This window comes from Nicotiana tomentosiformis, chromosome 7 (genome assembly GCF_000390325.3).
Source record: "Nicotiana tomentosiformis chromosome 7, ASM39032v3, whole genome shotgun sequence".
Classification (NCBI taxonomy): domain Eukaryota; kingdom Viridiplantae; phylum Streptophyta; class Magnoliopsida; order Solanales; family Solanaceae; genus Nicotiana; species Nicotiana tomentosiformis.
The window spans coordinates 64863493-64874969 of NC_090818.1; the positions used below are offsets into that span (position 1 = coordinate 64863493).

General features: G+C 37.1%; 1 protein-coding gene across 1 annotated transcript; it reads right to left on the reverse strand.

Annotated features, from left to right (window-relative positions):
• Positions 1 to 5525: 5525 nt before the first annotated feature.
• On the reverse strand, positions 5526 to 7212 carry LOC138895704 (uncharacterized). Its single transcript, XM_070180424.1, has 3 exons — positions 7096 to 7212; positions 6803 to 6987; positions 5526 to 6021 (listed from the first exon to the last, which is right to left on the reverse strand). Exons 1-3 carry the CDS (start codon positions 7210 to 7212, stop codon positions 5526 to 5528), a joined length of 798 nt encoding a protein of 265 aa, XP_070036525.1.
• Between the last annotated feature and the right edge of the window lie 4265 nt (positions 7213 to 11477).

Consider the following 11477-nt stretch of genomic DNA (forward strand, 5'->3'; position numbering starts at 1 on the left):
TGTGCATTCTTCTTGTGACTCAGAGTTGATAATGGGATTCTCGTTTTTTCATATGATGGCATGATAAGTGCGTGTGACGTGTGGAATTGAGAATTTTACGCATAAGGTTGCAGTTCAGTTTCGAAGGGAAGGTCATGAGTTCCAGAAAGTATAGACAATTTTTGATGTTTAGAAGAATGTTAACAGTATCTGGTATCACCTGAGAAGAGTGTGCATTTCAAAAGGCACCTTACATTTTGACTTATAGATGCTTCATTGGTATTGCGATACTCGCCTGGTTGGTTAACTAGTGATGTTTAGATTTTGCTATATGGCACGGAGGAATTATGGAAGTATTCCTAGTGGGATGATTGGGTATGAGAGATGAGTTAGTCATTTGAGTGGTAGATTTGGGATCGGATATGGTGATTCTAGTATTCTAGGGAATTGGAGACTGGGAGTTATTAGAGGCAATTGTTCCTTGGTTGCAAACTGTGAAGGTATGGCCAAAGTTAAACAGCTAATAGTTTGTGTTATGGATAGGTTATTGTGGACTTTTGGAGGGTTATTTATCTATATATGGGTGACCCTAGTTGATTTGGGGGCCCATTGACCCAATGATGATGTGTATTTTACACCGGGTCAGATTTGTTAATTCAACACTGCTACTTTTGAGGGATGTTAAAAGTTGAGCTTGTACGTGTTCTGATATGTTCTATGTGTTACTCTTACAATACAATAGGTTGTGATCCATTGGTTATTTACACACTAGATGCGATTTTGTTTGGGCCTTGTAGTGAAATTCGAGCGAGATGGCTCTTGGTGTTGAATGGTTGATTGTGCCTAGGTTGTGGTCTTTTCGGTTTGCAGTGTATTGTGTTATATGTTCCTCCATGGTTATAGTCATGCACATAGTGTGTTTATTGTTGATTTGCGTGTGGTTGTTGATTTTGAGCATCATGGTTCTAGGTATTTCATGTGGACTAGTGTTTGGATTGGGTCACGCATCACATCGGTGTTATGCTGGGTTATGATCCTTTGTGTTAGATTCGTGTGTCTTGGTCCTACTATGTGTGAAGGGTTCAAAACATCGCGTTTGTGGTGGCACCTGAAGAGCTTGTGAGACGGTTCGCTCATTTGAGTCATTTTCTATTTTTGGGCACATTTGAGTTATTGTTTATTGGTGCACGGTTTGTGGGTTTAGGAGTGTTGGTGTATCATGTCCGTAGAGCAACTTGTATTTGATCAGATGAGGTCATCGGACCTAAAATAGGTGTTATCGGATTTGATTACGGTTTGTTTAGAAGAATAATATCGGAAGTCGGCTTAGAATTTGGCTTTGGTGCTTGTCGGACGAGAGAGAGAGAGCTCCATGATTTGTTGATCTGATGAGTGGTTATGAGTTACTGTATGTTTTCTTTCATCATTGGTAGTGTTCGAAGGGTTAAAATAAGGTTTTATTTAATATGAGGTTTATTACCAGTACCAGTTTTATTATGAGTAGCTAATATGGCCGGAAGTTATTGCTATGAGTATCTGAGTTACGTGGTATATCGTGTGATTACATCTTGGATTATGGTTATGGCCTGATACAGCTTGTTCAGACTTAAATTGTGTGTAGATGCGAGATTCGGGTATTATAATGAATTCCGGATGATGGAAACTGGTTCTAAAGTTTACGTGCTAAAGTTGAAGTGAGGATCTTCAGTTATCTTGAATTGTCACGCTTACATAATTGGGGTGACGTGGGATCACCCATGAGTATGCGTATGGTGATCCTATACCGTGATTTGATGTCTTTGGAATGACTTTTGGCACGTTCGAGGACGAACATATGTTTAAGTGGGGAAGAATGTATTGACCCAACTGGTCGTTTTGAGCATTTGCATTCCGTTCAGCTGTTTGAAATCTTAATTAGCTTCATATGATGTAATATAACTTATTTGAATCGTCGATTTTGGTTTTCAAGTGATTCGAAATTTACTTGGAAGAATGAATCTCATGTTAAAAGCTTTAAGTTGGAAGAGTTAAACCAAATTTGACTATTATGTATTTGAGCCCGGATCAAAATTTTGATCGTTCTGATAGGTCCGGATGGTGATTTTAGACTTGAGAGTATACCCAGATTTGCATTTGGTTGTTTCTTGAAGGTTATGGCATTAATTGGCGAAAGTTGGCAATTTGAAAGTTTGGAAAATTCATAGGTTCGACCGGGGGTTGACTCTGCTGATATCGGGTTTGGATTGTGGTTCCACGAATTGGAACAACTTCGTTATGTTATTTCGGACTTGTGTGTAAAATTTGAGGTCATTCCAGGTTGATCTGATATGATTCGACACGAGTTTTAGAAATTGAAAGTTTGAAAGTTCATTAACTTTAATTTGAGGTGATATTCATAATTTTGATGTTGTCATGTGTGATTTAAGGCCTCGAGTAGGTCCATATTATGTTTTGGAACTTGTTGGTATGTTCGGACAGGGTTCCGAGAGGTTTAGGCGAGTTTCAAACGTGGTTCTATTCATTTTACCTCATGTTGCATTGTTGAAGAGGGGCTGGTGCTGGTGTTTCCGCATCTGCGGAAGTATGGATGCAGATGCGGACCAGTGGTCGCAGAACCGAAAGGGGCTGTGTTTGGTAACATCACAGATGCGAGGTATTGGGCCGCATCTGCGTTAGCGCAGAAGCGATGGCTAGGGCGCAAGAGCAAGATGTTGCGCAGATGCGTGTTTTGTGTCGCACCTGCGATGTCGTAGAAGCGGATGGTTTTTCGCAGGTGCGAGTGGTCAACTTTCCAGTTGTTTCTGCAGAAGCGGATGTGATGTCGCAGAAGCGGCTTATTCTTCGCATTTGCGAAATGCCTGGGAAAAAGCTATATATTCGAGGGCTTGTTCATTTTGTCACATTGGGAGATTTGGAGCTCGGTTTTGGGCGATTTTGGAGATGGATTTTACCACATGGATTGGGGTAAGTATTTCCTACTCGGTTTTTATTATATTCCATGATTCCATCTTTGATTTTTGTCATTTGATTGATGAATTTTAAAGAGAAATTAGGGGTTTATGTTTAATTTTCCTAAAGTAAATTTTTGAGTTTTGAACATCGATTCGGAGTCAGATTTGAGTGAAATTAGTATGGTTAGACTTGTAATTGAATGGATTGTCTTGTGAGTTTTGTCGGGTTCCAAGGTGCGAGCCCAGGTTTGACTTTTTGGTTGACTTTGATTATTTGATTAAAGAATCGACCTTTATCAGTTAGGATAGTTTCCTTAGGAATTATTTGATGTTTTGAGTTGCTTTTGGCTAGTTTCGAGTCGTTCGGAGGTTGACCTACGCGGGATGGCATTCTAGAGTCTTGTTGGCTTGCTCGGTATTTGATTTGGCTTGTTCGAGGTAAGTAACATATCTAAACTTGCATTTGAGGGTAAATATCACTTAGAACTATGATATTTGAGATGGGTTGGGGGTGACGCACGTGCTAGGTGACCAGCGCAGGTGCGTACACCGAGGTACTCATGATCCGGGTGATTTGTAGGCTATTATATGCCTTGTTTTGCTATCATGCTTCTTCGATTTCATGTTTTCTCCATCTATGTGACTATGTGAGATATCATTCATGCTAGAAGTCATGTCTAGGCCACCTGCTTAATTGTTTGAGTCATGATAAGGCTATTCATGCCATGTTGAACTATTTTCCTTAGACGTAGTCATACAGTACAGTCATGATAGTTACATTCGCATGTTATATATATTTGTCTCTGAGAACTTTTGATATGTTATCTCATATATTATTGGTGTCCTTGTACGTGACACAAGTATGGACGATATTTGAGGCACATTGTGATATTCCTTGTTATATAATTGTATTATATTTTTGTGAGATGTTTGCATATTGAGACTTGAGCGGATTGATGGCTGATATGGGTCATAAAGCCGTATTGATGTTGATACTTGGATTGGGTTGCACGCCGCAATGGTTATATTGATATTGAGGTAACGTGTATGCCAGGCCACCACATTGGGCTAAGATTTACTAATTTGTGGCTACACAGGCACCAGGCCCCACTAGTTGGGCTAAGTGATTACAATTAGTACTTGGGTAGGATCCACCCCTCCGGAGTCTAACATGCCAGCAGTATGCGCAGGCATAGTATTTCATATACATGCTTTGATGATGGGCAGTTATGCCAAGCACCCTTACAGTGCTAAGTGTGATTATTTTGATGGATCCACGGCTATGAAACGGGCTTTGAGCGAGGCACCTGGAGTGCGCTAAGATTGTGTGTACTTAATGAGTTCATTGTGAATTGGAGTTTTTGACATGTTTATTTGACTTGTAGGCATAGATATGTACCTTCCTCATGCTAGACAGTGACATGACATTTGATTACTTGACATGTAGGCATAGAGATGCATTGTTCTCATGCTAGACGGTAATGTAATGTTTATGATTTGACATGTATATTTGACATGTAGGTATAAAGATGTCTATTAGCCATGCTAGACGGTTAATGATAATTGATGACTTGACATGTATACTCACATGTAGTCTTAGAGATGTACTTTACTCATGCTAATTGGTAACATAAATTCTTATTTGGTGTTGTGAATTGGGGATACAGTTCTTTTGATAAACTCATGTTTATTTGTTTCTTAGTAGTGAGATTTTGAATTGACTATTTTACTTGAAAATCATGCTTACTCTCCCGTAATTGTGACCAAGCTGAGCATATATTTCATGAATCATATACCTTTACTGGCTTCACTACACTGTTATGAATTGTTATTGGCTATTGATGTTGGAATCCGACTATCTTCCGAGCTCATCAATACTTTCAACCTAAGGTTAGGTTTGTTACTTATTGAGTACATGTGGTCGGTTGTACTTATACTACACTTTTGTACCATACGTGCAGATCTTGAAGCTTATGTCGTTGTGTGTGGAGAGAGATGACATTGAATATGTACCTGCGTTCTGGTTATAGATGCCACTTGTCCTTCGAATAGATGATGTATTTATTTCATGCCATCTTGTAAACTCTAAGTCTTAGAAGCTCATGATTTGTACTACCAGTCCTTGGGTTGTTGTATAAAAGTTCAGTTACTTCATCATTTATTTCTCAGTAATCTCATTTGGATTATGTTATTGTTAATTGGCTTATCTAGCGGGTTGGGTTAGGTGCCATCACGACTAGTTAGATTTTGGTATGTGACAATTAACAATAAAATTATTATCCTCTAATGTGCTATTAAACTTTTCATACAATTTCTTAGGTGCCTGCTTTAGACCATACAGAGACTTTCTCAATTTGTATACTTTGTTCTCCTATCCTTGGTTCACAAACCCCTCAGGTTGAGTCATATAGATCTCTTCCTCTAAATCATCATTTAGAAAAGCCGTTTTTACATCCATTTGATGTATAACTAAATATTGAATAGTGGCTAAAGCAATAAGAATTCTAATGGTCGCTATTTTAGTCACAGGAGAATAAGTGTAAAAGTAATCATGCATTTCTTTTGGTTAAAACCCCTAATAACAAGTCTAGCCTTTTATTTCTCAATTGTACCATCAGGTCTCAATTTCTTCTTAAATATCCACTTGCTACTTATTGATTTACAACCTTTAGGAAAATCAGACAAGTCCCAAGTATGATTAGAAACTATATAGTCTAATTCACTTTTAATGCCTTCTTTCCAAAAATTAGCATTTATTCCTTCATGATAAGTCTTAGGGTCTTCTTCTGTTAAATATATAGACACTAATTCATCATTCAAAATATCAAGATAAAGATTTTCAGTCAAGAAAGTAGTGATAAAGTCAAGACCAAAGCTAGCTTCAATTCTATGTCTTTTACTCCTTCTACGTTCATTTTCATGCTCATTAGCAGTAACACTAGAAGAGGGCACAATATGAGAATTAACAGACATAGATGTAGAAGCATTATTAGGCACATTATTTTTCAATGGAAAAACATGCTCAAAAAATTCTTCATCTCTAGATTCATAAATAGAATTATCATTCAAAGACATAAATATATACGCAACACTATTTTGAGCATAACCAATAAAAATGGCATCAAAAGTATTGGGTCCAATAGTTACTTATTTAAAATCAAGTAGACCAACCTTAGCCAAACACCCCCACACTTTCAGAATTTTCAATTTAGGGGTAAACCCTTTCCATAACTCATACAGGGTTTTATCTAACTTCTTGTGAGGGACTTTATTAAGAACATAGCATGCAGATAAAATAGCTCTCCCCCCCTCCCCCCCACATATTATCGGATAAACCTAAACTCAAAAGCATAGAATTCATCATTTTCTTAAGGGTTCAATTTTTCTGTTCGGCTACACCATTTTGTTTGGGAGTATAGGGATCACTAACCTCATGTATAATGCAAATTTTTCTCACAAAAGACTTCTAGAGTATTAATACTATATCAACCACCCTTGTCATGCCTTAGTCTCTTGATTTTTCTATCTAATTGAGTTTTTACTTCTGCTTTGTATTTCAAAAATATATTTTCAGCCTCATCCTTAGACTTAAGAATATATACCTTAGTGTATCTAGAAAAGTTATCTACAAAAGTGATGTAGTATTTCTTTCTACCCTTACTAATAATGTTCTTAAAATCAGCTAAGACCGAATGCACTAGTTAAAGCAAATCGGTATTTCTACTAGTTACATTCTTAAAAGGCTTTTTGGTATGTTTTGTTTCTACAAAAACATGACACTTAGAAAATTATCAACATTAGTTGCAGAAGTTAATTCTAATTTTTAAAGTTTTTTAATAGAAGCAATATTAACATGATCTAGTCTACCATACCATAAATCAATAGACTCAGCAATATAAGCAGAACTGGAAGTACTAGCATTATTAGTAATCTCTTGAACAATGTTCAGTACAAATAAACTTCTATTCCCAACAAAGTCTCCCCCACGAGAAATAATAATTTTATCAGATTCAAAAATAAGTTTAAGACCTGCTTTATTGAGAAACGCACTAAGTTTCTACGAATGAAGGTACGTACAGAACATAGTTCAAGGCTAAGGTTTGTCCAGAAGTTAACTTAAGAAGAATTTTTCCTTTACCCATAATTCCAGCCGTAGTGGAATTACATATGAAGACACACTCGCCATCAGCAGATTTCTCAAAGTCGTGAACAGCTCCTTGTTGGCACAAAGGTGCCTTGAAGCGTTTGTGTCCAGTATCCAGTTAGTCTTGTTAGCCACCATGTTTGCCTCAACGACCGCTACAACAATGACATCACCACCCTAAGTAAGGTTAGCTTAGATTGGAGCTTTTTTCTCCATGCTTTGAACTTTGCCCTTGTCTCTGTTTGCACTGGAAAGCCTTGTGATCAATTTTTTCGCAGACATAGCAAGGTCTTTTCGACTTTTGAATTTGGCCCTCTGGCTTATTGAAGTAATTTTGCTTCTTCACATATGCTTTCTTCTAACCTTTTTTCTATTTGCCTTTAAACTTGTCTTTCACAAAAGTACTAGAAGATTTCACAAGGTTAGCCTTAGAAGAATTAAGAGAGAGAGAGAGAGAGAGAGAGAGAGAGAGAGAGAGAGAGAGAGAGAGAGAGGGAGATTTCATCGTATCCTTAAGTTGTTCTGCCTCCTCATCTTTAAGATGGTTTGCTTCATCGGTCCTCATGTGACTGATCAGTTCTTGAAGAATTAAGTTTTTCTTCTTGTGTTTCAGTTGATTCCTGTAATCACTCCAGGAAGATAGAAACTTTTCAAGAAAAACATTAGCCTGAAGAACCTCACACATCTCTATGCCTTCGTTCAGAACATCAACAATCAAGTTCTCATACTCGTGAACCTGCTCCATGATTGGCTTATCATCAACCATCTGAAACTTGATCCGCTTTCCAACCATATGCTTTTTTCCGTATCATCCGCACCATATTTCTTCTCCAAATTGTCTCATATGACTTTAGTAGATTTATAATTTATAAACAAATCAAATAGAGGGTTAGTCATATGGTTAAGCAGATGCCTTCAAACAGTTCTATTATCCTTTTCAAATTTCTTTTTAGCAGCATCGTCAGAAACAACAATAGCACTAGTATTAGAACCATCATCAACAACAGTAGTATTATAAACCACATCAACACGAGGTTCGTTAAACAAAATATAATCAATTTCTAATTGTTATCAAAAACTTTTGGGACCAACACTTATAGTTGTTTCCATCCAAAGGCTCAATCTTTGACAAGTCAGAAAGTATTTTGTTAAGACAACTAGCCATTGATCAATATTGTAAAATTGCTTTCAATTGTTGGAAAAATAGTTGATAATATTGACCAAGAACAAGAAGAAAATAGAAATAACTTATCGAACAAATATTGTATCGTCGCAAGTCACTGTCTTGAAAGCAATTTTGGCCCGATTAGGTGAAAATCATTGAGATTGGTCGGCCTCCAAGGTTCCACAAAACCTCCAAACATGTGTACTCGTGGCTGAAAGTTTGCAGTTTACACAAAATAATTGCCCAGGAACTGACTTAAGAAGAAGAGATGACTCCTTGGGTTATTGCACAGGATGTGAAGAAAATTATAGAGATGAAGGACAACTTCAATGTGATCTTTCAACATGTGTTCAGATAAGGCAACTCAGTGGCAGATTTTATAACTAATATTGTGTTCTCTTTTGCAGGTACATCTGAGTTTCATTCATTCTATGAACTGCCTAGTACAGGGAGGAGGTTGATCAATCTAGATAAATCTCAATCACCTAACCTTAGGGTTAGGATAGCAAAGAGAAGAACCCCAAACTGATGACTTCACAGGTTGGACTCTGCACAAACCTGCATGTTTCTTTATCTCATTCAGTATGCTATTAAGGTACTTTCCAATGGTATTAGCATGGTCCCATGCTCATTCTGGGGGTGCTTTGATAGTGTACAGAAAAAATACGATAAGTAGGTGTGGGATGGTACAATTTATCCTACTTCTGCTATGTCCAAATGCTAAGGAAAATGTTGAACCCATCATATGGTATTTCTGGAGATTGTTGAATCATTTCTCAGTGGTATTAGCATGCTTTCATGCTCAATCTGAGGATGGTTTAGCAATATTTAGAATGATGTCTACATTAAAGGTTCTAGTAGGGAAGGATCTGAGCTTACAAGATCACAAAAAGGCACAATTTTAAAGCCTGGCCTTTGCCTTGCAAAGCCTGCTTAAAGCCAGCTCATTCCTGGCTTTTGCCTTGCAAAGCTGGCCTAAATCCAGCTCATGCCTGGCTTTTGCCTTGCAAAGACTGGCTAAAGTCAGCTCATGCTTGGCTTTTACCTTGCAAAGCCTTCCTAAAGCCAGCTCACGCCTGGCTTTTGCCCTGCAAAGCCTGCCTAAAGCCAGCTCAAGCCTGGCTTTTGCCTTGCAAAGCCTGACTAAAGCCATGCTCTTCTTCTACACATTAATTTTGATGAGTAAGCACATAATTAATACTTGGACAAAATCAGTCCACTGCATATGGGGATCATATAGTAGCTACACTTGGAAGACTATGCTGGCTTCAACTCTGTGGTGGGAATGTTTGGAATTCATTTTAGCCTATGGACAGTATACCATGGCGCCTGGTGAGAGATTGATAGGTAATGCTTGGTATTTGCCAATGACAATTGGATTCACATACACTGATAGGAGAAGGAAGCATTCGACTTATTATGTTGTAATAGCTAGTTCATTAGATTTTAGCTTTTTCTATCTGTTTAATAGCTAGTAGCTTCATGCAACTTCTATTTTGGTTTGAACATCTTGTAAGCTTTGGACCCATTTTGGGATTTTATTTATATATTAGCCACTAAGCAAGTGCTGCCGAGTAGTATAGTTGCTTAAAAAAAAAGATGAAGAAGGTTTTTTCTGTGTTTGAAAATTTTACAAAACAACTCCTTATATAGGTAAGCTTCTGGAGCGGTTACAAGAAGGAGAATTAAGTGGGGTTATAAAATAAAAGAGCTATTACAAAATTCAAGTGGGAGTTACAAGAATTCAAATAGTGGTTACAACAAATTAAAGCATAGTTGTTACAAAGAAATAAATCAGACGTTACATAATTCAATTCAAAGAGAATGAATTTGGACATATTTTGGTAGGCATATATTTGAACACTTTTCTGGTAAGCTCAAAAATGAAGAAATAACTTTTTAGCAAAATCAGATTTTGATTAGGCCTCACGTATATCTCGCGCACATGAGGGATAGGGGAAAATTGACCCGTTTTGCCTTCAAAACCAATTTCTCATGTGCGCGAGGCCACTCCCTTTTACTTGCTCTTTACAAGCCCAAAAAATAGCAATTCAATATAAAGAGAAGAAAAAAACTTTTCATAACCGATGAGGGACACTTTGTCTTTAACAAAAGATAAAGAACTAGAGAAGAAAAAGGGACCACAAAGGAATAGTAAAAGGGAGCACAAAGGAATCTTTAACTTTGCATTACCAAGTATAAATAATATCAACAAGAATCACAAACTCCATGACTTCATCCTTGAGTTCACAATTATAAACCACGAGCTCCATGACTCTATCCTTGAGTTCTCAATTGTAAAACCACGAATTTTATGATTTATCCTTGAGTTCTCAATTGCAAAACCACAAACTCCATGACTCAATCCTCGAGTTCTAAAATGTAGAACCACGAATTTCATGACTCTATCCTTGAGTTCTCAAATGGAAAAATTACGAGCTCCATCACTCTATCCTTGAGTTCTCAATTATAAAACCATGACCTCCGTGACTCTATCCTTGAGTTCTCAAGTGTAAAACCACAAATTTCATGACTCTATCCTTGAGTTCTCAAATGATAAAACTACGAGCTCCATCACTCTATCCTTGAGTTCTCAATTGTAAAACCATGACTTCCGTGACTCTATCCTTGAGTTCTCAAGTGTAAAACCACAAATTTCATGACTCTATCATTGAGTTCTCAGTTATGGAAAACCACAAACTTCATGACTTTCTTCTTAAGTTCTCAATTGTAAAACCACGAACTCTATGATACTATTCTTGAGTTCCAAATTTAGAACCACGAACATCATGACTTTGATCTTAAATTCTTAATTGTAAAACCATGAATTTCATGATTCTATCCTTGAGTTCAAAATTGTAAAACTATGAACGCATGACTTTATCGTTGAGTTTTCAATTATAGAATCATGAACTCTGAACTCCATGACTCTATCATTGAGTTCTCAATTGTAGACCACGAATTCCATGACTCTATTCTTGGGTTTCTCAATATAGAACTACAAACTCCATGACTTCATCCTTGAGTTCTCAATTATAAAACAATGAATTTTATGACTCTATCCTTGAGTGCTCAATTTGTCATGACCCCAATTTCCCTCTGTGGGATATTATGATGGAAGGTCTCTAAGACTAGATAATCCTAATAAATATGTGGAATATGACTGAAATAGCAAATAAACTCCCAAATGCACAACGATTATAATAAAGAAAAACTTCATAACTCAACATGTACAATT